Source organism: Plasmodium cynomolgi, chromosome 9, assembly GCF_000321355.1.
Source record: "Plasmodium cynomolgi strain B DNA, chromosome 9, whole genome shotgun sequence".
Taxonomy (NCBI): Eukaryota; Apicomplexa; class Aconoidasida; order Haemosporida; family Plasmodiidae; genus Plasmodium; species Plasmodium cynomolgi.
Window position 1 is genome coordinate 970,474 of NC_020402.1, and position 24,996 is coordinate 995,469.

General features: G+C 44.2%; 7 protein-coding genes across 7 annotated transcripts; 3 read left to right on the forward strand and 4 right to left on the reverse strand.

Moving 5' to 3' along the window:
- Window positions 1-719: 719 nt before the first annotated feature.
- Window positions 720-2,559, reverse strand: PCYB_093190 (kelch domain-containing protein; the record flags this gene model as incomplete). Its single annotated transcript, XM_004222433.1, has 4 exons — window positions 720-851; window positions 1,075-1,449; window positions 1,594-1,679; window positions 2,211-2,559. Coding segments are annotated over 4 exons (939 nt in total), but the record flags the coding sequence as incomplete, so codon positions are not given.
- Window positions 2,560-5,850: 3,291 nt separating this feature from the next.
- PCYB_093200 (hypothetical protein) lies at window positions 5,851-6,135 on the forward strand (the record flags this gene model as incomplete). The annotated part of the gene is made up of 1 exon (XM_004222434.1): window positions 5,851-6,135. One exon carries the CDS (start codon window positions 5,851-5,853, stop codon window positions 6,133-6,135), a length of 285 nt encoding a protein of 94 aa, XP_004222482.1.
- An 830-nt stretch (window positions 6,136-6,965) lies between these two features.
- PCYB_093210 (threonyl-tRNA synthetase) lies at window positions 6,966-9,569 on the reverse strand (the record flags this gene model as incomplete). The annotated part of the gene is made up of 1 exon (XM_004222435.1): window positions 6,966-9,569. A coding segment is annotated over one exon (2,604 nt), but the record flags the coding sequence as incomplete, so codon positions are not given.
- A 1,433-nt stretch (window positions 9,570-11,002) lies between these two features.
- On the reverse strand, window positions 11,003-14,710 carry PCYB_093220 (ThiF family protein; the record flags this gene model as incomplete). Its single annotated transcript, XM_004222436.1, has 2 exons — window positions 11,003-11,089; window positions 11,297-14,710. 2 exons carry the CDS (start codon window positions 14,708-14,710, stop codon window positions 11,003-11,005), a joined length of 3,501 nt encoding a protein of 1,166 aa, XP_004222484.1.
- Window positions 14,711-16,093: 1,383 nt separating this feature from the next.
- PCYB_093230 (40S ribosomal protein S18) lies at window positions 16,094-17,129 on the reverse strand. The gene is made up of 2 exons (XM_004222437.1): window positions 16,643-17,129; window positions 16,094-16,372 (listed from the first exon to the last, which is right to left on the reverse strand). The coding sequence occupies exons 1-2, from the start codon at window positions 16,844-16,846 to the stop codon at window positions 16,106-16,108; spliced, it is 471 nt and encodes a 156-aa protein (XP_004222485.1). The 5' UTR covers window positions 16,847-17,129; the 3' UTR covers window positions 16,094-16,105.
- Window positions 17,130-19,774: 2,645 nt separating this feature from the next.
- Window positions 19,775-22,410, forward strand: PCYB_093240 (DnaJ domain containing protein; the record flags this gene model as incomplete). The annotated part of the gene is made up of 5 exons (XM_004222438.1): window positions 19,775-21,410; window positions 21,568-21,615; window positions 21,759-21,805; window positions 21,957-22,070; window positions 22,336-22,410. The coding sequence occupies 5 exons, from the start codon at window positions 19,775-19,777 to the stop codon at window positions 22,408-22,410; spliced, it is 1,920 nt and encodes a 639-aa protein (XP_004222486.1).
- A 963-nt stretch (window positions 22,411-23,373) lies between these two features.
- Window positions 23,374-24,839, forward strand: PCYB_093250 (hypothetical protein; the record flags this gene model as incomplete). Its single annotated transcript, XM_004222439.1, has 3 exons — window positions 23,374-23,460; window positions 23,758-24,471; window positions 24,696-24,839. 3 exons carry the CDS (start codon window positions 23,374-23,376, stop codon window positions 24,837-24,839), a joined length of 945 nt encoding a protein of 314 aa, XP_004222487.1.
- Window positions 24,840-24,996: the final 157 nt, after the last annotated feature.

A 24,996-nucleotide genomic window follows, 5' to 3' on the forward strand; every position in this document is an offset into this window, starting at 1 on the left:
GCATGCACAACTCACTTGGATGGAAACGCTACGACCATGTAGTACATGCGATGTTGCTAATTTAAAAAAAAGAAAAAATTGTTCTGTCCACACTTAAAACTTTTTTTTTTTTTTTACAACAGGTATTTTAAAATGAAAGGGAAAAGGCTGCGAATTAGGTTAACCGCAACACGCATCCTTTGGAAAACGAATAAACTGGGGGAAACGGAGTGGCAAAAAAGCGGAAACAGAATGGTAAAAACACACGAAAAAAGGAAGTCAAATGGCGCAAAATGAAAGAGAAGGAGTGGGAATTTTTTTTTTCTTTCCCATCAATGCCATACTTCACACATACGATCCGTGCCGCAAACGGATGTTGAAAAAAAAAAAAAACGAAAAAAAAATTAACATCCCGGAAGAGGCTGTACCCCTTTTGCGATATCAAAAAAGTGGGAGCCGGGGAGTGGACAGGAGAAAACACACAAAAAGGGCAAACGGGGCAAAAAGGGAAAAAACGGCAAAACGGCAAAAGGGGAAAAAACGGCAAAACGGCAAAACGGGAAAAAACGGCAAAACGGCAAAACGGCAAAACGTGTAAATTGTGCAACGCGCGTGGAACGCCACGATATGACTCCCCCGGATGGAAAAACAAGCGGCTAACGGGACAAGGAGGTAAGCCAGTCGAGCACAGGTTCACACACAAAAGGGGAGCAGGGCAGGAACGATCCCCCTCTTCCTCTATATGCTGTCATGCTTCATCAACACGTTGGACGATTCCAGCTTTCGAATGCGCTGTTCTAATTTTTCCAAAGCTTCCGCGTTCATGTTTTTGGAGAGTAGCTTTTCGCACTGCTCGTTCAGCTTTTCGAGTGCTGCGGGGGGAAAAAATAAAATAAAACAAAATAAAATAAGACAAAGTAAAATAAAATAAATACATATATAAATCATGACAAGGCATGCTTGGCTATGCGCACATGCTGAGCCGCTCGGCTGGCATTCCCCAAATGAGCGCCCCCAACACATGGGGATTGTTTCCCCTCTCTCTGCGCCGCGCTGCTCCTTTGCACACAACGGAGCCAAGGCTCCCCAACCTACCGGAAAACTTCATCTCGAAGGTCTTCATCATATTATTTATGTTGTTCACGTCCTCTTTCAACTCAGCTATTTTTAACTCGAATTCGGCTAAATTCACATGATCATTGTCATTTAAATTTTCGTCGATGTTTTTCATTTTTGTGTTTAGCTGCTCGAATTTCCCCGTCAAGGTTTTGTATGACACGTACGTAACTAAGGGGGACATGCTGAAAGCATCAGAGAATTCGCTCGACTCGTCCGTCCCTCCAAAAATGTGGAGTGACTTCTTATAAGGAACTAAACATAACGATCCATAGTATCCCCTGTTGAAGCTTTTTGAGGTACTGATGTCAACTTCGAACCAGGAGAAGGTGTAAATGTTCAGTGCGTACATGTCTGTAGGGGGAAGGGGTCAGCAGGGATGAGGAGGACATAACAGTGAGTGTAACGTTGAGGGTTGGAACAACAGACGTGGTGAAAAGCTTTTGCTGATGTGTGTGCGGTGTGTGACCTGCACCCCGATCACCTTGGAGCACCTACCGGACAGAGCGTAGTTTTCGATCCACCCGTTTGTGATTCCTCCGTATATAATCATCCACTCGTTGTCGAAGAGTTGCGCGGAGTGCCTGCGCGGAAGAGGAGAGGGGGTGTGCATGTGCGTACATAATTGTATGCAACTGTACGTGCGTAAATTCGCACGTCATCATGTGCATAGGCGAATGCGGTATTGCACTTTTTTTATGACCCGTTCAGGCGATTTCCGCCGCAGCTAGCCATTTTGCCGCTTTTTTTTTTTTTTTTTTTTTCTTTTTCCTTCTTTCTTTCTCCTTCTTTCTTTTTTCGCCTTTCTCTTTCCTTCTTTCTTTTTTCTTTTTTCGCCTTTCTCTTTCTCCTTCTCCTTTCTCCTTTTTCATCCTTACGCCCATCGTGCGCAGGGCTTGGGCCCCGAGGTATGGGTGATTTCCTTCCACCTAAACGTGTTGAGGTTAAAAATCCACGTGTCCGCGAGAGCCCCACTGAAGCCTTTCCTATTCCCTCCAAAGAGAAAAGCAAGCCTTGCATTTCCGTACAAGGAAAAGATTAAGCTGTGTCCATATCTAGCTTCGGGACTCTTATCAATCTGATTAATTTCCTTCCAAGCACCCCCAGAAAAGCACCAGAAGTCGGACAATACAGCATTGTGTGGATTTAGCCCACCATGAATGAATATGGCATCGTTAAAATTGAAGGAAGCGTGTTTATATCTAGCGCTTGGTTTTGTAGTGCTCTCCACTCGTTCCCATTTCTTTGCTTGGAAATCAAATTTAAACGTTTCATCAAGTATTTCATCTTTTTCATTCATTCCTCCAAATACAATAATGCTCTTTTTGTTATCTTCCGAAATAACATTGCCCGAGTGAAATGCTCGAGGAGTAATGTCTTCCGAATTTAATCTGATTTTTTCAAATAAATTGATGCCAGGCACATACCTTATAAAATTATTAACACATTTATTCTGTACAATTCCTCCGTATATGCAAATGTCTCCATTTATTTCAACTGTGATATGACCTTTTGTTCTTTTGAAGCATTTCTCATTGTGCATAATTTCTGTTAAGTGGAATACAGGTGGTGAAAGAAATCCCTTGGACACGTCTTCATTATTTTTTATGTTCACTTTATCATTCATCATTTTTATTTCTCTTTTCACATTTTCTGTATCTTCTTTGTTTTCTTTTTCATCAACTTTTTCGGCCCCTTCAACGTGTGCCCCCCCTGCTTTTTCAGGGGTTGGAGCTTGCCCTGCTGTGGCGCCACCCATTACGTTAGTCATTTGTTCTGATGGGTTGGCTTCATCGTTTGCGGTTGATACTCCTGCAGGGTTGTTAGGCACCCCCATTGGGTTGCCCATATGAGGGGCAGGACCATTGACCATACCTCCAGCCATAGCCATATCTCCAGGAATAGCCATATGACCATTTGAGGCGGGCATGCCAGGCGAGCTAACCTTTTCTTCTGGGCTCTCCATTCCTGCTGCATTAATTCGCTCAACCGCGTTTACTCTTTCCGCTGAGGGAAACATTTGAGGTGCCTGCGGGCCAACTGCGGCGGTGCTGGTCACCCCTGCCGCTTTCGCTCCTTCCATAAATGGCTTTTCATCGGTCCGTGGCTCATCTGGCGCTGTGCTTAGGGTGTCCATGTTGTCAGTGTGTGGAGAGATGCCCGGGGGGGGAACTTTCGTGGGTGTTTTTTCTGGATGTTTTCGAGGATGCGTGCGTGGATTCGTGCGAGGATGCCTCCGTGGATTCGTGCGTGGATTCGTGTGTGGACTTCAGTGCCGACTGACGCGCCCCCTTACGTGAGTGGACTCATGTGTGTGCAACTTACTGGTGCTCTCAGCTTCACTTTCTCCAGAACTGTTCTGAAAATATAATCTAACCTGTTTTCGCCTTTTTTTTTTCGGGTGGTCCTATGGTGCGGCCAAAAATTGCCTCTTATCTCCTGTTGCGAAAAACAAACACAGATTTTTGCCAAGCGTACAGTTCGCTAATCCGTTCGAGAATTTTTCCGTTTTTTCTTTTTCCCGGATGAGTTCACCTTTTGTCGCAGTGTGGGTAAGAAAATTAATTTTTTTCTTTTAAGAATGCGGCCAATGTGTGTACACATGGGAGTGAACAAATGACAACCAAAATGACAACCAAAATGGCAAACAAAAGGGAAAACAAGAAAGTACCAAATGAACGATCACACGGATGGGCAGAGAAATAAACACGCGCACATTTACTACTTACACCTTAGCAATCTCGCGTTGCGCACAGAAACGGCGGTGGCGATTATTTTTTCAGAAACAACTTCGAACGACAGTTTGTGAAGTTAGAAAAAAAAAAAAAAAAAAAAAAATAACTCCACTTGGACGTACGCACTTGTGCGTGGTGCCTAAATTATTCGTTTGACAAGCAGCGCATATGTAACATTTAAGGAGGGTTTCGCAAATTGGATGTCGTTCGGGACATTCTTTTGTTCTGTTGGCGTAGTGTGCTTAGCTCATTTTGCTTGTTCCGCTTTTTTTTTTTTTTTTTGCACTTAAGGGACAAACACCCCGACACGATCTACAATTTAGTGCCAGTCAGCGTAACGTGTGTGTATACCTGTTGGTCGTTCTTTTGTGAGTTCACCAAGTTGCACGCTCTTTTGTTCTTTTTTGCTTTTTTTTGCTCTTTTTTGCTTTTTTTTGCTTTTTTTTTTTTACCATTGGTGATAATTTTTCTTGATTCTTTTTTCAATTCGGTTTCTCCCCCGACTGCGCAAAAGCTTCAATTCGTTGGAAGGCGAGTTGGGGTTAGGCCGAGAGCACCCCAGCGGAAGGGAGCCCGTTGAGCGCGCCCCGCACAGGGAAGAAGCAAAAACGGTCTCTCCTTTTCGCGCCAACCATGCGACGTTGTTGCACCCATTTAGCTGCATATTTTCGCCCGTTTTTTCCTGCCATCAATGCTCCTTTAAAATGTCAAAATTTCCCACCTCCCGACTGCCTCCCCCCCTCCCCCTTTGTGCCTGTACGTGAAGCAAAACTTGCACACACGTGGGCCGAACTTTTGGAAATTCTTTTTCATTTGGCTTGCATTTGTACAAATTTTCCTCCACACACATCACGGTTGTCCCCCTTTCTAAGAAGCAGCCCTGAGCGTTTTAAAGTAGGATGGGGGGGGGGTGAAAAACATTGCAGGGGGGATTTTTCAAAATGGCCAACTGGGTACCATTCGCGGGGGAAGGGAAGCTCTATTCTGTACTGGGTTGGCGAACAGGCAAAAGTGCATATGAAAGGATACGTACAGAGGTGTACATGCGAATGTATACCTACTTGCGCGCAAGAAAGATGAGTTCCCTTAACTGCTGCTCCCCTGGCAGAAAGCCAAATAAACAGATAAGAGGCTCCCTTTAAACATTTCCAGCGACATGTTCGCGCTTCCCCCTTTCCCCTCTCAGGGATCTACACCTATACATAGCCGCGCTCTTTCCCCCATCAGTGTGGTTCGTACGGATGCGCAAAATGGTAGTTGTTCATGTGGTAAGCTCTGCATATATGTTACGCACGCCGCGCAGGCATTTTTAAAAAAAAGGTGGAAAATTCCTGGGGTATACCATTATGTGCACCCTTCTTGAAGCTCTTCTCAAGGATGGAAAACTTCTCCTCCTGTTTAGGGGTCACAGAAGTGGCAAGTTCTCCACTTTGGTATTTTTTTCCCATTTAGGAAGTAAAAAATGGGGGCTTACAGCTTCGTTTATCCGCGTGCGTAACTCTCCCTTCAAAAAAACCACGTCCATATTTCGTTTCACCCTCTTTGGCAACAATTTTGAAAAAAAAAAAAAAAAAAAAAAAAAAGTTAGCTGAAAATGGCTAGCCAAAAAGTCATATTCCGCTTGGCCACCATTGTTTAAAAAAAAAAAAAAAATTCCGATCAACTGAGCAGCCATGTTACTGAGTTGCTAAAACATCCATGGTGATACAAAACACAGCCAAAGCAGAACTGTTGACCTTTCGAGTCGCAATTAACGGATTTGCGAAATAAAGAAAAACGGGATATAAAAAGAAAAAAGAAAAAAAAAGGGGTTTAGGTTTATACGGAAGAGAGATACCCTTTGTTGCCCTCCTCAACTCCATATTGGTGTAGTACTCGTCGACTAATGATCACTTGTAGAGAGGCATCCCCATCTCGCATCAGCAACAGCACCTTTGAGAGGTACACAGTGTAACAGTACCACGTCACCAGTTTAGCGACGAACCGAATCGGCAGTTCCTCCAATCCAAAGGGCAACCCCATGGATCACCCGACGCAGTCATTTTTAAACGACCCGAATATGCCCGAAGAAGAAAAAAAAGTGCTCGTAGACGCAAACACGAGAAAGGAATGGGAGTCCACCGGGCAGTGGATGAAGCGGAAGGAATTCCTCCTGAAAATGCTGAGTTATCACAAACAAAATAACCTAAAAATCGATGTCGACAAATTTGTAAAGATGGGCCATATGTATTACAACATGAAGTACCTCAGCTGTACGTACAGCACGCAGGTAGTGGAGGAGATGCGCATGTACGAGCAGGGTTGACACGGTTGGGCACGCGCCCCCAAAGGAGAAGCAACTGCACGGAAAGGAATAACTGTCTCCGGGCGGGGGAGGCAAACTGGGAAAAGGGGGCCACCGAAACGCGTCCCCTTCTTTTACCCCCCGAGGGGAAGCTCTCTTCATTTTTTGCCCCCACGATGCCTGCGTCCATGTCTGCTTTTTTTTCCACCATGGTTTTACTTGGCAAGACGGGGAGACAGCACCTCCTCCTCTGACGCCAACCCCTTTTGGGGGAGAGCAACCCGGTCGGCCAACAACGTGCACGAACCAGTCCGCATTTGTCCCAGTTCACATTTGTCACGATCTACAATATAAAATTTTTTAACATTTTTAACTTTTTTTGTTTTTCTAAAAATAAATTCGTTCACGTCAGGGTTCACATAAGCATGGTGAACAAAAAATGGGGGGAGGGGTACACGAATTGGGCATCGCCCGTGGTGCCGCTTGCATCCGCATGTGCCATTTCCGACGCAGCTTTCCCCGAGGAGGCATAACTTATGCCACGTGCGTGACGAGTGTGTGTGTGTGGGGAATAACAAATGAAATGGGGGGGGTTGGTCGGTCGCTGGGAAGATGCAAAAATGGACGAGGCGGCGGGAAGTACACAGGGATGTTAAAAGACTACACGATAGGGGCGAATTAAAGAGTCCCTCTAAAAGCGCCGCTTGACAGAGCAGCCGCTTAACAGGGTAACCGCTTAACAGGGTAACCGCTTAACAGGATAACCGCTTAACAGGATAACCGCTTAACAGGATAACCGCTTAACAGGGTAACCGCTTAACAGAGCAACCGCTTAACAGGGTAACTGCGCTTCACTGGGGGGGCTTCTCCTGCTTGAAGGGCTTCACCTGGTTTAAGGGCATCGAGTTGACCTCGAGCAGTTTCCGGAAACGAGCGATGAGCTCCTCCAGGGAGCACACCTCGTGGTTGTTCTGATCATCCCTGTTGCGCACAGTCACGGTGTTGGTCGTTAGCTCCTTCTCCCCCACGACCAAAATGAAGTTAAACTGGTTCAGCTGCGCCTCCCGTATTTTCTTGTTGAGCGTGTTCAGCGAAGTGTCTATCTCCACATCGAAGAAGTGCTGGTTGAGCGTTTGGTATACGTAATTGGCGTAATCATTGAACTTGTCACTTACGGGGAGGACGATGGCTTGTCTGGGAGAGATCCAGAAGGGTAGCTTCCCAGCTGTGTGTTCTATCAGAATGGCGACGAACCTTTCCACGGAGCCGAGGATAGCTCTGTGGATAATAACCGGTCGGTCGAAGCCCCTTTTCAGCTGCTCTGCGGTATTCGCGGTATCTGCGGCATTCGTGGCATCCGAGGCATCCGCGGCGAGGTCTGCAGCTGCGCCCTGATCCTGGGACGGATTGCCCTCGGCCTTTTCGGCCACTTCCTCCCGCTTGACCGCGCCGCTTTCCCCATTACCCCCCTCGTTGAGTGCCCCAAAGTCCCTATTCTTATACTGCAGGTTGAATCTACAGGGGAGCTGGAAATCCAGCTGGATGGTGCCACACTGATGAGTACGGTTGATGCTGTCCTTCAGTAAAATGTCAATTTTGGGACCATAAAAAGCTCCATCCCCCTCGTTCAGTTTCCACGATATATTGGCTGAATTGAGAGCGTCCTTTAAAGCCTGTTCTGCAAAGTCCCACGTGGAGATATTCCCAATAAATTTCTTCGGTCTCGTGGATAAAAACAACTCGTATTTAAATCCAAACAGATCATAGATGAAAAATATAAAACGGAGAGTCCCTAACACTTCTTCCTTTATTTGTTCAAAAGTACAAAAAATATGTGAGTCATCCTGTTGAAATCTCCGTACTCTAGTAAGTCCACTCAAACTACCCGAAATTTCATTCCTGTGTAAAACACCAAAGTCAGCTAATCTTATCGGTAACGACCTATATGATGCATTTAACTGTTTAAACATGATACAATGTCCTGGACAGTTCATAGGCTTCATCCCCCACTCCTTCTCCTCTACATTAAAAATAAACATACACTCTTTGTAGTTTTGATAATGTCCTGAAGTTTTCCACAAATCACAACTAAAGACATTTGGTGTAATCACTTCTTCATACATCCTTATTCTATATTCTCTTCGAACAAAGTCAATTAATTTATTGTATATTTTTGCTCCATGAGGTAGCCAAAAACATGATCCTGGTGATGTATCTTTATCAAAAAAAAAATGTAATTTTTTCCCAACATTACGATGATCTCTTTTTTTTGCTTCTTCCAAAAAATTTAAATAATCATTTAATTCACTTTTTTTTTGGAAAGTTATTCCATAAACTCTTTGTAAACTATCATTATTTTTATTTCCTAACCAGTAAGCAGCTGAATTTTTTAACACTTTAAATGCTTTTGCTTTTCCTGTACTTTTTATATGTGGCCCTAAACAGAGGTCTATAAAATTACCACACCTATATACTGATGTTTTTTTATTTTCTGGTATTTTCGATTTTATCAAATTTAATTTAAATGGATTATATTTAAAGAGATCCATCACTTCGTCTTTTGTACAGATCAGTTTTTCGAACTCTGCGTTTTCTTTTATCAGCTTGTTGAATTCTTCTTCAATTTTTTTGTAGTGTTCATTCGTTATGGAGAATTCTCGCAGATAGATATCGTAGTAGAACCCTTCTTTAAGTGGTGGTCCAATGGTTAGGTATCCTCCAAATAGTTTTTCCAAGCTGCTACCTAACATGTGTGCTGAGGAGTGCCAGAAGGTCTTCTTCGCTTCCTCGTGCTCCATGTTGAGGAACTCGATTTTGCAGCTTCCGAGCAGAGGCACGTTCATGTCCCACAGGAGGGGCGTTTCGCCTCCCACGGCGGCGCTTCCTCCCACGGTGGCATCCTTCGCCTCCGCTTCTTGCTCCTCATCCTCTATATCGCAGAGCTCCAGGTCCACCTTCTCCACGTAGGTCACGCGCGCCACGATGGAGTCCTCCGCCAGCCTCTTCGAAATGGAGCTGGCAATATGAAACGGGGTAGTTACATTACACTGTCCCACCTTCACAGACCCATCCAGCAACTGCACATTTATGCTTCTGGTCAATTTTGCGTCACTCTTGAGTACCTCCTCCCTTTCGATTCGCTTCTTCTCCTTCAACTCGTTGTACTTAGCTAGCCTCTCCTGGATAAACGCTGGGTTCTCCCCCACGACCAAATTCTGTTTTAATTTCTCCAAAAGGTCCCCCTGGAATTTATCAACGCTGGTGGTCGATGCCATCCTTTTAAAAGCCACTTTACTTACCTTGTAGGAGTTTTTCTTTTTCCAGCTGGGTTCGCTGCTCCACAGTTGGTTCACGTACAGGGCGTTTTTTTTCTTGACCAAATAAGCGTTTCGACTGTAGCGCCTCCTCTGTGCGTCATTCGAGTGAGCAACGTTGCCGGCGCTCCTTGCACTTGGCTTATACAACAGGGGGGCGTTAAGGTTGTTGCACGTGTTCGTGAGGAGAACGCAAAGGCTCATAACCGTCCTTCGCATTCACGCCTTCGGTTGGGGGTGGAACTGAACACAGGGGCTGCTATCACATACATGGGCTGCTATCACATACATGGGCTGCTATCACATACATGGGCTGCTATCACATACATGGGCCGCGAACATATGCATGGGTCACACGCAGGGGTGATTTCAAGTAGGGCCATTCGCTTCGTAAGCATCTATCGCAATTTCGCTTCCTATCGGTGGTTATATTCTCATCCCTATCCCTGCTGACTTTTTTTTTTTTTTTCGACGACTTGTGCGCAACGCACAGTGGGTTCTCAAATCCGTTTTCGGGAAGAAGCGCAGTGAGATCACCCCCGTGGCATAGCCTCGGGCATAGCCTCAGGTGTAGCTTCAAGTATAGCCCTAGGCACTTCCTCAGGCACATCCCCAGGCATACCGCGCATGCACCCCGTTTTGCACCCCTTCGCAGGCCCGCATGCCTAGCTCCATGTTGTCAACAAAAAGAAGGCAGATTCCCCTCCTGCGCAGCTAAACAGTTGACCCTTTTTGTAAATTATGTTGTTTCATTCGAAGTGGTGCTAAGCTTTGTGGCGGCCACACGTGAGCTGCCGCCATAAAGGCACATAGCAGGGCTGAGGTGCCACTTTGCTAAGGTAAAAAAGGGGAGGTGCTTTATAATCTAACTCAATCTCACTCCATCTCACTCTGCCTGGGGGTGCCTTTACTGGAGATCCACTCACACCAAATTTATGACCACATATCATAGCCCCCCAGTGGCCGCGCCACACGGAGTGGGAGAAACACGCAAGGCTACTTCCATTTCATCGCAAGTGGCTCCAAAAAAAAGATACTCCCCCTTGAGCGATTACACAGCAGAAGGTGTTGGTTTCGAGCACATTCCTTTTCGTGAAAGTTGCTTAAGGGGAAAAATAATTTACACCTTTTGGAAACTGCTTCATGTTGTTGTTGTACTTGGCTGGAAGTCAGCCAGGGGGGGGAGGGGGTGTGGTTGGCCTCTCTGCAAAAAAGGGGACATCAATTGGAGGGGCATCGCTACTCCGTTTGTGCAGCGAAATGGAAAAAAAAAGAAGAAGCAAACGGAGCGAACGAAGCGGACGAAGCGGACGAAGCGAACGAAGCAAACACACAAGCAGAGGAACAAATATGAACAGGTGAGAGAACCCCCTGTAAAAAAAAAAAAATACACAACGGTGATGCACTGCATCGCTGCCTGCTCGGACGCAGATCACAAAAAGGGACAAATCAAAGAGGCACTCATACCACGGAGAGGGGTAGACAACCAATGTGAGGTGCACAAAAATTGAAAAACAAACGAAACAGAATTGTGGAGCGTGCCCCTGAATTCTCCACACGTGTCCTGACCGAAGTCAGTCCAACATGATCACGTCGCTTTCCTTCTCCCTGAGCTCGTCGATGCCCGTGATCCTCTCGAGTACGCTGCTGTCGCGGATGACCTGCGGGGGGGGGTAACAAAATGGGTAAAAAAATGGGTAAAAAAATGGGTAAAAAAATGGGTAACAAAATGGGTAACAAAATGGGCCACAAAATTGGCCACAAAATGGGCCACAAAATTGGCCACAAAATTGGCCGCAAAATGGGCTCCAGGCGACTCAAATGAACCGTAGCAAAATCACTGCTAATACACGCCGCTCCGCGCCTACATTTTCGACGAAGGCCTCCCGGCACTCCTGGTAGCGCAAAATGACCTTCTCCGAGCAACACATGCATCGGTCGAAGGCACTGCAATACATTTTCCTCATGGTAAACTCGGCCAAATTGAGGGATAAAATGTGAGGTGTGGCTCCCAAGCAAGAAACGAGACAATTTGAAGAAGCACCCCTGTTGTTCTTCACCATGTCTGTCTCCTCCTTACAAGGCTTCCCTCCACTCATATGCATGTGGTTGCTATACACATACTGATCTCTATTCGTGTGAGGTGCAAAAAAATATAGCGGGTGTTGCGTTAGGGTTATTAACAACTCCACAGATAGACCACCACTGATGCTACTTAGTCCTCCTCTAGTTACAGTACATTTCTCATCCAGGGGTTGGCCAAATGAAGAATTTTGAGGAGAGTGCAAATCGTTACAGTAAAAGCAGCCAGCCTTAAAATACAAGTAGGGGTGTCGAATTATGTGTAGCGATTCGAATCCTAAGGCTATTGTAATTCCCAGGGGTGGCATTTTGGCTAGCTGGTTTACATTGGTGAGGATATTGTTGTAAAAAGTTTGCCTTTCACGGATTGCTTCGTGCGTGAGGTTGTCCTGCTTCGATAATTGCATGTAGAGATCGCTATGGTAATCACTAGGGGAATCACACCCCACGGGGGTAGTGCAGTCCTCCGTGGGGAGGGTGGTGACCCTGTGCTGCTGCTCACAGTTATGTCCATTTTGCAACTGCCTCATAGCGTTATACTGCTTCTCCGCAATTAGCAAACTGGGGAAGTACCTTGATTCCTTCGAATCAGTTGCCATAAAAACGACATCATGATTGGATATCAAATAATTTAATTCCTCGATTGTCTCCCTCGTCTTACATATGCGTGAATTGGAGACGTAGATCGAATGGCCAGGCATAGGAATGTCAATAAATTTCGCCTCGATCTTCAAATCTGGGGCAATTTTTAATAAACTCCGTTTCGCAGCGACTACTTTGTGTACTGGCATTTTAGACTCATCTTCCACGTCATCTGTGGTGTACAGGGACTGCCTACCTACGTTCGAATGCTTTACGACAGAGTTATCGACGAAGGTTAAGTGCTTTATTCCCCAGGTTACACACGTCCTTGCGACATTACACCCTACTGTCCCCATGCCTAGGATTAATACCTTCAATGAGGTTATTTTTTCCTCTTTTAAATCTTTGAGCAGCTTCCATTTTATTAACTTCACATGTTGCTCGAGGGCTATTCTCTGTACTACGTCTCTGTTGACAAAGTTGCGCAGGCTAACTTTGTGGATGGAGCTGTCGCCCTTTGCCCCCGCGCGCCGCTTCCACCCGGGCGCGCACCGGACGCGGGCAGCCCCCACGAGAGCAGCCCCTTCCCCCGTAGCCGCTTCCCCCGTAGCCGCTTCCCCCGTGACCGCTCCCCCCGTGGCCGCTCCCCCCGTAGCCGCTTCTCCCCCAAGGTCGCCCCTGCCTGGCACCTTTATTTTAAAAACTGACGAATTTAGCATGTACTTCACCAGTCGGCCGTTCCCCTGAGAGATGTGTGTCTCCCCAGAGTTAGCTTTCCCTCCCACGTAAGGTTCTTCCCTTTTACCGATCCCCTCACGTTCTCTCTCCATATGCATGGCACCATAATCTCGAGTAACCATTTTGGATACCTTCCTGTACTGAGAGTTCTTCATAGATGAAATATCCGCATTACACATCCCAGGGATGATACCAATGGGATTTTTCAAGTAGGGGTAATTCCACAACAAATGAGTGGAGAATGCCTTGCACACCAGTTCCTCAGACAGTAAAGAAAAATCCCTAAAAATAAGCAACTCGATTTCGAAATCGTGTAATTCATATTTTAAGGAGAGACAATATAAGAGATTTCTGAAATCCCAACCTAGGGATGTGAAGAAGCAATTTGGATCCACGAGGCAGATGTATACGTGGAAAAAATTTTCTTTAACATATTTTAATTTTTTCTCCTTCATATTTTGTAGATCTTCTTTCAGTTCGCCTAAGCAGCTTAAGGGTAGGACGGTGAGTCCAGCATAACTGCGCAGTACGTGATAAGGGTTGTTGTTATATTTCACCTTTGGATCATCCAAGTGGCAGTTACAATCGAGTGTGCAGAATTTTTTTAACTGCTCCACTGAGCTATCTGAACAGGCATACATGCAGGTGTTACTCCTTTGAGAGTACTTCTCGCGAATGCCGAATAGATAGTCACACACACCCTTGAAGGAGTCCAACGAAGCAAAATCTATTTCTTCTTTCCTCTCTCCAAGTTGATCGGAAACAACTAAGCGATAAAGGCTACTCTGGTATATTTCCATATACATATCATCATTGTGTAGGGATAACTCCTCCATGTCAAACTTTAACAGAAGAAATGCCCCAGACTGTATGAACAGTTTATTCCCCTGAAAGGAGGTATCAATTTGGTGAGACAAGTAGAGCAAATCTCCCACGTTGATGTGATTCTTTCTCCAATCTAGGTACATCACCTCAGAGTCGATAAAAAAATACAATCGTTCACTTGGTTCTACCATCTTAAAATGGACAGGAGGATTCACCACCGGGTTGGCCAAGCTGTAATAACACAGAAAATTTTTAAGATCAAAAAAAGTCAAAATTAAATAGGTGTTTATTTTTTCAAAATAGTTTAGCTCATTTGGTTTATATATCCAAAAGGAATCCTCATAAATGTTGTCTTTTTTTTTTGTTCCATCTGCGGGGCCATCATTCACATGGCTAGCTTTCTTCAAATACCTCCTCAAATTGCTCATTGTGTAATTAATATGTGTACACCTTTTTGTGGATAGAAATTCCTCCAGTGTGTTGAAGTTTAGTAAAATGCCCCGATATTTCTTTGAAAAAGAGTTCCTTTTCTTATCCTTAGTATCCTTCCCCTGTGTGTTTTTCATATCTGCGCTCCTTGTTGTGTACATCGAGGACAAGGGCTCCTCTACTCCATCACTTACGTCACTCGGGATAGTGTACCTTCTAGTAACGTTCTCCTTTTCTGCCATTTCTTCATGGGACATACTCTGTACTGCATTTTGAGTGCTTTCCCCCTCGATATGCGGAAAAGAATTCTTATCAATTTCCACCACGCTACAACTGACGTAGGGATGCTCGAACACCACCGGCTCCGAACCATCCGGCAGGTAGGGATGATTCACCGTCACCTTCATTCTATGCACTTTGCTACTCGAAAGAAGATTGATGTACTCACATCGATGTTTGTAAATTTCAATTTTCTGTTCATACAATTTTGTGAAAAAAGAAATGTCCATTTTGAACTCGTTGTGGCAGTGCTTCAGAATGTCCACCCCTTCTGCTTCTTCCCTTTTTGGTTGACCTTTTTCTGTTTTATTCTCCCCTGATGGGGGGTTCCTTAAGTTGGGGTCCATCTTCAACCCTAATCTGAGGTTCGAACTGCTCTGCGTTGTTATGCCCCAAGGGGGGGCGAAGTTAAACGGATGATTTTTTTTTTTTCTCCTTCCTCCTTTCTTCTTTCCTTTTTTTGCTATCCACCCTATGTAGCACGGAGCGGCAAAATTGAGTGAACAACTTTGTGACACACAATTTGTGTCCCTGTTAGGGAGAAATGTTGCACCAACGGGGATGCTTTCCTCATACTTAAGAATAACACATTTTAAAATAATTTGTTGCCACCCTTTTCACGAAAAACGGAGTGCTCATTACGACAAGTCAGAGGTGGTGAACTACACATGGCTGAAATGGTGCAGAAGAAATTGGCTCCCCAAAATAAGGCGAAACTGTTGGGGGTAGCCCAAATGATAGAAGCCTTGGCACGGAGTATATTAAAATGCACGCCTTCGCAATTTTGCCTCACCCGCGTTTGACGCGCATACGACACATGCGCATAATTTCTGGGAGGTTGTCCTTTATTCCAAAGTGACCTTTTTCTTTTATCGCTAAGCATATGTTGGCCCCTGTTACTGCACCTTTCCCTTCGTCCTCCCCTGCCCATTAACCGAAGCGCAACCATGCATTGGCAAAACGGCGTAGTATGTTACGCAAAAAAATGGGATAGCAAAAAAATGGGATAACAAAAAAAAGAAAAAAAAATAGCGCATTTAACGTTATCCTATTTTATTGTCCCTCCATTTAAAAAATAATTTTTAAGTGGCACATTTAAGTTGGAAAGGCATCACCTAAATATGCTCCTTCCAATTTTTTCCTAAATTTGTGCCCAAGTGTGGAGGGGACAGCTTTACAACCCCTACAACGTCCACCTACATGTGTATGCGAAATTTAGGGACCACCCCACCAAAAGGGATTCGCGACAGTGCATAATTTAATTAGCCGGGACAATTTTTTACTGTGTACAAAGCTCCCCATGAAGGGCGTAGCTTCGATTAATTTTTATTGTCGTACCTTTGGAACACTTGGAAATGGAGGCACGATGGTCATCCTTACCATACGCACGCCTTGAGTAAGCACTGTTTGTGGTGCTGGAAAGTAGCACTACCCCCAATAAGGTTAGGGGGAGGAGGGAGTACAACAATATGGTATGTTCAACATGCATTAAACGAATTCCTCCACCTTCCTTGCATTAACTTAATCGTAAAAGTCGACTCAAGGCTGTTTTAAATACGCCTGCTACGGGGCTTCGGTCTCTGCTTAATTAGTTCAGCCATATAAATATGCACAACAACAACACAAGCAGTTGTTTTCGTCTTTTTTTTTTTTTTTTTTTTACCAAAATTATATGAACCGTTCATGCAAAATGTATTAAAAAAAAAAAAAAAAAAATGCAAAATGGCTAGCTGCTAATTCATTTACGCTCCCTTCTTTTTGGACACACCAACAGTTCTTCCTCTTCGTCCAGTGGTCTTGGTATGTTGACCACGAACTCTCAGTCCCCAGTGGTGACGTAGACCTCTGTGCAGTCTGATTTTTTTCATTCTTTCCAAGTCTTCACGTAGGTAGGAGTCCAGCTGGTTGGCGATGACGTGCAAATTTTTTCCTTCCTTTACATCCTTCCTTCGGTTTAAGAACCAGTCGGGGATTTTGAATTGCGATGGGGCATTCATGATGTGCACAATCTGTTGAGCGGGGTACGCGGGAGGGGAAAAAGGTCATCATGTGGTTGGAGGCATGCATATGTGTGTTAAGCGTACATAATACTTCGCACGCACGTGCGCGTCGCAGCGGAAGCACATAACAGAAGAGCTCAACACGGATGATGAAAACAAAGATTCGCTGGCGTGATTACACAGCAGGCACATGCGATAAGTACATCCACCCAGTCGAACATCAACTAGGGGGGATTGTTGCAGATCTCATTGGGCATATCGCGGTCCTCTCTCACTTACGTTATTTATCTCCTCCGTGGTGAGTTCACCTGCTCTCTTGGTCGAGTCCACATTGGCCTGCTTGCAAATCACAGTGGCCATTCTCTTCCCAATTCCTTTTATGGCCGTCAAGGCAATGGTGACCTTTTCCTTTCCATCAACGTTAGTATTCAAGATTCTCAGTATGTGCTGAAAATCGTTTTGGTCTATCACTTGGAGTGACATTTTCGGCGGGCTATTGTTTTTCGAATGGAGTTTATAAAGCAGATGGCACTGCGCAGGGGTGAAGAACAGCTAATTAGCAACTGATCAATGAGGGGGTATGTTCCGTTGGTATGCACTAGTTGGCCGAGTATTTTGTTTTTTTTTTTTTTTTGTTTTTTTTTTGCTTTTTTTTATATGCCTCAAAATGGTATGTAAAAAATTATTTCTGGCTTTTTCCTCCAATCTTTGCGATAAAAAATATTCGTTTCTGCGCAAGTGGCGGTTATATATTCTTTCTATGCGCGAGAATTTTTTTCTGCACTTTTTGGTGACGCGTATTTTAATTTTTCTTTTTCTTTCAATTTTGCGTTGTTTTGCGGGTTTCACCTCTTCCCATTTTCGTTTTGCTTATTTTTATTTTTTGAAAGATGTAAATTTTTTTTTCTCACTTGAGTTGCACGTATCCCACGATGAGGATGAAAAGCGTGTCGTCCGTCGCGCTGAGCCTGCACCAACCCAAGGTGGGGGGAGGCAATAATATTTTTGCCGCTTGAGAAGAAGGCCTTTCTTAAAAAAAAAATTTCCCCACGTGAAGAAACCAATTAAAGGCACCGCACAATGCGTATGCGAAGGATAATAAATCATCTCACGTGCATACAACAAAGAGAGGCATATATTTTTTTTTTTGTGATGCGATTTTTCTTTCGTGACTAAATGTGGGTCACTGTGTACCTTACTGTCAACTTATGGGTTGGTCACGCTTTTACGGAAGCCACCCATTTAGTAAACTTCTGCCAGTTCGTTAAGGAAGGAAATGTATAACAGAGCGCTACACGTCGTGGTCAAGGGAAGGGAGCACGTCGGGGTGCACTAGGGGGATGATTTAGGATGGGCCAGCGGGCCCCACTTACCTGCTTGCCACGCGCAACGGGGAATAAAAAAAAGAAAAAAAAAAAAAAACGTGGCGCATAAAAGTGGAAAAAAAAAAATGTAAGCAAGCAAAACGGCATAACGGCATGAAACACGTTCTGCCCCTTTTTGGGGCACCTAACGTGGGGTTGGGAGGCATTCCGCATGGCCCATTCGAATTTATTTTTTATTTGTGACGCCGCGTCATTAACTCCCCGCCTACTACGAAAGGAAAATTTTTATATGAACCAAAAAAAAAAAGGGGATGTCATTCTACTGATCTTTCTCATTTTACGAAATTGTTTCAAAGCTGCCAGCCGTTTTTGTTTTCCCCAAAGGTGGAAGGAGAAAGTTACGTAAGCTTAATTGGAAAACTCCGGAAAAATGGACCCCCTCGTGGGGACGTACATACAGTTATATAATTATCTAAGTGCACGTTTTCTTTTCTGTGGGTGACTTAATTTTGGGTGTTCTCTATGCGTCACTGGAAATCACAACCGTAACGCAGTAAGCGGCATGGCGGCGTTTATGCATACTGGGGTTGGAAGAAGACCTGCTGGGGTGATGAACCAACCAGTCGGTCTGGCGCATTCCCCTATGTAGCCCAAGTGCTGGGCGGAATATGGTGACACATCCATTTCACCATTTCTGTGAAACATAAAAAGATGACACCTTCTTGGGAAAGGAAGCAGAATGAAGCTACTACACACCATCGCGCGTGAAACATGTGATCGAGTTTGTGTACGTCACTCCGCGTGTTGTCCCCCCATTCGATAAATCTCGTCAGCCAAACGGTTGTTAACCGCGTCACCTCTCTGGGATAATAGAAGATGCGAAGTTTTTAAAGTTTACAAAAATTTGGCTAGCTGCTAAAAAGTGACAAAAAAAAAAAAAAAAAATTCCCCTTTTGCATGCGCAGCAATTGTGTAGACATAAATGTATAAATTTGCGACGCTTCCGTTTGGTCAATTTTTCTGAACCGAAAAACGAATAAGAAAAAATAACTCACAACTTCTTCCCTGTTGTGTAAGATGCCAACCAGGCGACGGAGGTGTCCTCCCGGAAGAAGGTATCATACCGTACGCATGCACATAAGAGCGTCAAATGGGACACCATTACGTGGACGCACAATTCATTTTGCCATGCACAACCCAATTTCGCATGCACGTCACGCGTATGTGCGAATTGTCCGATTCGAAGTGAAGCTGTTCTCATGGGGATGCAGACCTGCAACATCCGCTCCCCAGCCGAGCTGAGTAACGTGATGTGACCCACCCATTTAAAAAAAGTAAAATTCGAAAGGTGCTCCATATTGTGCTAACCCGTTTGGAAAAAGTAAAATTCGAACGAGCGTTACGTAGAGCAAACTTGCTTAAAAAAAAAAAATTCCGTTGTTAATCCATGCAACTGGTAACGTTTAACAATCTGCAAGCGAAGAGAAAAAAAATGCAAAATAGCAAAAAATATAAAAGAAAAACGGGCACAACATACATCAAATTTAACCCTTTTGCACATATTTTTTATATGCTTAACAAACCGCGAGGGAGGTACAACTCCGTCTATCCACCCGCCCTTCCGCAACAACTTTTTGAGAGGAAGCCCGAGCGGCAAGTTGCTTTTTTTTTTTTTCCCACGCGCACACTGTTCATTCCCTGTATTTCCATATTGCCGACAACTCATCGTTGTGCATTCTTTTAGAAAATGTTTTTTAAAAAATAAAAAAAATTGCAAAAATGAAAGAAGATTAATTGTAAAGATATTTTTTTTCTTCTCTTAATTAGCAAAAAGGAAATTAAAAAAAAAAATAACATATGCTATACTTTTATCAGTACTATATATAGCACTACCTATATGCTTTCCTTTTTATTTCCCCTTACCCATTTTAGTAAAAAAAAAAATAATAATGACCGAGCAACCTGGCTGAACCTAACCCCTCAAATGATAAACTCTCAATCACAAAAGGGGCATAAACACTTAAAAAAGGAACGAACTGAGGGGAAATACGACGAATGTTAAAGCAGAGTTTTCGAAATGGGGAAGATGAAAGGGAGTATTAATGCTGAAGGGGGCGAGGGGGACGCTGATGATGTTGTGAGAGAGGAAAAGGTGGGCCACGAGAGGGATGATCAAAGTCGGGTAAAAGGTGTGACCCCAAATGGACTGAGTAGTTTCACCCCCAGTGAAGCGCAACGCCTGAACCAGGGCTCTTCCCCCATATGGGAGGGAATGAACCACCAAGTGAGGAGTACCCAACAGAGTAGCCCCAGCAAAGAGAGCGCAAGTACGAAGAAGAGTTGCCCACTGAAGAGCAACTTCCTTTACCCCATCACAAAACACACCATACTAAGGAGCGTAAGCACTATAAAGGAATGCATCTCTGCGAAATGCGCCATGCCGGAACACACACAGGGAGGAACAAGACCGACAAGCGAAAAAGAACCAACCATTAAATCTCCCGTAGTGCACTCTTTCATCCAAGCGAATGAAAAAAAAAGCAACAAAATGAAGGACATCACGTCGATACAAATGCCCGCGCACAGAAACGTAAGCACCTTTGCTAAGAGGAACCCCCAACAAATCTTAAAAAGTTACATTTATATGATAAATAGTGAAAGGAACAATTTTTACCTGAACACGGAATGTACAGATAAAAAAGGACATAAAAATAAATTCCCTCCTCATATTTTAAAAGAGCGAATATTGAACTTTAGTAAAAGACCCAGGGATATAATTTCTAAGCTATCGAACAACTGCAGCAGTGGCAACAATTTGGAGAAAAATAAAAAAAAAATCAAAGTTGATAAGGAAGAAGAAAATGACGATGTTATCCTTTTGGACGGAGATCAAAATTTACCTTGCCGTTCAGGTGAAAATGGGCCAAAAAGTAGCAATACGGGAAACAACAATTTGGTAGAGGGGTACAATAAGAGGAAGAACACATGTGGAAGTAACACCTTCAGTTTTTTGAAAATCCCCTTTGCAGTGAAACAGAAAGATGGTAAAATTACCGCTAAAAGGAGCGGCATAGCAATCGCGGGTGCGGGCATAAAAAATAAACAAAGTAGCGCAAATCATACGAGTGGAGAAAAAAGTGACAGTGTGAAAAACGCGTCGTTTAAAAAAATTTTTAGTGCAGAGGAGATGCACAAGATAGAGCTGAATTACGACAATAATTTTAGCGGCATAGAGAAGAAGGAAGAAGAAAAGGTGAAGGACTTCTACTGCAAGTTTTACAAATGTACACAGGCCGCGCAAAAGAGAAGTGAGACCAACCCAGGCTGTGCCAGCGACGCCGCAAATCTGCAGACTTCCTGCTTACGAACGCTCGATGCGCCGTCCAAATACTGCAAATCGTGCAGGAAATTTTTAAAGCTGCTCATATCTCACGGCACCAAGTACAAAGGAACGCTAGTAGGCATAAACTTTATCCACCCAGACGCGCAAAACATTTTGTACGTGTACAAGTGCGATAAACAGCACGAATTTAACCTGTCGCTCTTTCACATTATGCACAATTTGTGGTGCCCTCATGATTATTGCCTGTTCGAGTGTAAGGGCAAGAATAAGAAAAGCTACGCGACTGAGTTTTTTCGCCTCAAAGAGTTGGACACCATGGAAAAGCAGAAGGACCTATTTTTGCAGGCCAAAATATTTTGCCTCGTCGATCCGGAGAATGGTAATAATTGCGCCCGCACATGTGTGCAAAAAAAAAAAAAAAAAAAAAAAACAAAAAAAAATGTAACACATATATTATATATATATATAGGCACATTTGTGTACATTTTAGCTAGCTGACTAGCCATTTCCCCCCAATGATTTTTTTCCCCGTGCAGCCTTGCCAGACAGCAGCGAAAACGCCGGCGCAGAATGCACCGATGATGGTAGTGACGATTTTAAGCAGACCTAAGAGACACCTCGTGCGTGTGTGTGTATACATTAGCTTCATCCCCACATGCGCATGTGTAGATCGGTATGCTCACCCAACTGAACAACGCATGCGCATCGCTTTTTTTTCATTCTTCAGTTGAGAGAATTATAAGGAACGCCAACGACCCGTGGGAAGTTCTCCAGGTATGTCGCGCGGCAGTTCGCGGATGTGAAGAAGTGTGTACATATGGATGAGTGCCACGATGCAAGTGTTTATTTTTTTTTTTTCACAATTGGATGTGTGAACCTGTGTAATCATTATTTTTCCCCCTTTTTTTTTTATGCCCATGCGCAGATCAAGAAATTTTCCAAAATGAAGTTGTGTGACAAGGAGTTAAAAAGGAAAGCACGAACAAATTATCGCGCCCTGGCCCTGAAGGTTCACCCCGATAAGAACAAAAGTAAAAATGTAAGGGGAGCTGAGGCAAGCATGGGCATACTCGTATGTATACGCTTGTGTGTACATGCGTAGGGAATGTGCTCCCTTTTAGGGAACGCTGCATCCATTTCTGGGAGCGTTTTTCCTAGCACATCCCCCCAATGGAAGAAGTTTCAGCGGCAGTGCGTTTGCATGTGGAATTATTCCTCCTTGTGCACCATCAACGATGCCGGAAGGCAGTTGCATAAACTCACGACCCCCTCCCATTTCACGATCACGACCCCCTTTTTTGCAGGCCACGTTAGCTATGAACATTTTAACCAACTCGATGAAGGCAATAACATCCGCGTGGAAGCATTTTTTAGTTTGAAACTGTGAAGTAGTCACAACCCGAACAGTTGTCTGTCAGTCAGTCAGTCTGTCTGCTTTTTTTTTTTTTTTTTGGAAGCTCCCTTAATTTGGAACAATATTAAGTTGTTTAAATCCCCGCCCACCCTTTATTTCCGTTTATTTGTGTATTTTTAAAAATGTGTAGATATGCAAAAAAATTTTTTTTTATTTTAATCATTTATTTTGTGTAGCCCGTATCAGGCGATGAAATTGCTCAGATCGTAGTCGCAACAGCGGATGCGGATTTTTTCCTGCAGCTTTTTTATGTAACCTGGACGGAATGCCTTTTTTTTTTTTTATGTAGCCCTTAGAATCCCTTGTTTTAATGCGTTTAATGCGGTTAATCTCTTAATGAATTTTTTTTTTTTTTTAAGTATAATATATACTCTCCACTTGTTTATAAAATGGCTTTTCTTTTTTTTTTTTTAATTTCCTTGAGTGTTATGTTTGTACCCCCTTGTGGCGTGTTTTTTTTTTTACTTCTTTTTGAGAAAAGGGGCCAATTGTTTAGTCCGCATGTGTACAATTTGTGTACACTGCTGGTGTGCTCCTTTTCTTCCGATTGAGTTTGCCGCCCACGTTATGTTTTTTAAATTGTGAATTTGAAGAATACGTAAATTAATTTTTTTTTTTTTTCTCCACCCCTCTTTTCGTTCCCTTTTATTGTTTCATTGTTTTATTGTTTATTTTTTGTGAATGCTTCTTTTTTTATTTTATTTATTTTTTTTAAAACCTCATTCCGTTAAGAGTAACACTACATTTTTTGAAGAAAACTTTTTTTTTAGTTTAAACGATATCATCTTATGTGACTTTTTTTTTTTTTTTTTTTTTTTTAATGCATCCCTTCCCCCTTTTGCCGGGACACTCCCCCTCCATCGTGTAGCAATAGGTTGATATTGCCAAAATAGGAGAGGACCCGCACGCCCGTTTCGCAATCTCCGAAATGATTAACAATTTTAAATCACCACAGTCGAATGATCCGATTAAGAAGCTGCAGAATTTGCTGAACAACTGCCTCTACTCCGTCGTTGTTAGTTTGAGAGAGTGAAAATGGAGCAGCGTGTCCCCAAATGGCCGCTCAGTTGTGGCTCAGTTGTTGCCCAGCTGCCGCTCAGTTGTCGCTCACCTGCCGCTTAGTGGATCGCTGAACGGCTGGACATCGACTGAAATGTGCAGACCAACTCGCATGCACAACGGCTAAGAGGCGTACTCACAAGTTCGCCTGAACCGTGCAGGCAAAAATTGCGTCTACACTGGTCAGGCATTTTTGCATACAGCACTTTACACGCACACATTTTTACCCTCCCCCTTTTCGTTCCACTTGAAGGACGTGCTGAGCAATTTATCTTACCAAGGGGAGCCAAAGGAGCTGGAAGTTGTTCCGGAGGAGGAAAGCGAATATGCTTACTTTGTGAACTTGCTCAAGGAAAGGGCCGACGAGATTGAGCGGGAGAATGGGGAAGCGGTAGAAGAAGTACAGGCGGAGGTGAAGGGGGAGGTAGAAGAGGAGGCAAAAGAGGAGGAAAAAGAGGAGGTGAAAGAGGAGGTGAAAGAGGAGGCAAAAGAGGAGGTGAAAGAGGAGGCAGAAGAGGAGGTAAAAGAGGAGGTGAAGGGGGAGGTGAAAGAGGAGGTGAAAAAAGAAGCAAAAGAAGAAGCAAAAGAAGACGTCAAAGAAGACGGCAAAGAAGCGCACGATGAAGCGCAGGAGGCGAAAGACGCGGGGGAGGGAGAGCCGGAGAAGGACGGCCAAACGGACGAATCGGAGGACCCCTCGAGCGAAGAAACGAGCGATGAGTCGTACACAGAGTCAAGCGATTTATCGGATGAACGATCCAACGATGATACACTGGACAGAAAAGAAACGGACGACGAGCAGACACAACGCTCCGTGGAGGAAGGACCCCCCAAGAAGTATTTTGTCAAACCCTATTTTGAACCACCCCTGCAGGAAGAAATCCTGGACCGAGTGGAACGAATGAAACTGATTTTAAAAATGATCGACTCTTGCATAGAGGAGCTGCCCGATTCGTTGATGATCGAAGTGAGTGGGAGTGTCGCGTTAATATGTTGGCGGCAGGGTATTATGCGCTTGCACTGGCGCTTACACTGCCGCTTGCACTGCCGCTTGCACTGCCTCATACACTGCCGCCTGCACTGCCGCCTGCACTGCCGCCTGCACTGCCGCTTGCACTGCCGCTTACACCGCGCTGAGCTTGCGCCCCCACGCGAGTACACACGCGGACCGCTTAAACCACCCCCTCGCAGGAAGAGAAGTGCCAGGAAATGAAGGCCTTGCAAAAACGGAAGGATGACTCCAAGGAGGAGTTAAAAAGGCTCTACAGCGAATACGACGCCATATACAGTTACGTCACGGATAACCTGCGGAACATTATTATTAACACGGAGTGACTACCACAAGGTTTGGCAGTCTCCCTGCGAAGTCTCTCTCACGTTGGTTTGGCAACTGTTTTAAAAAAAAAAAAAAAAATGACCCTCTTTCCCCCCCTCCAGGGTTCTTCCCATATTTTGTATAGGATGTTTGTGCCATTTGAGGAAATTTTTTGGA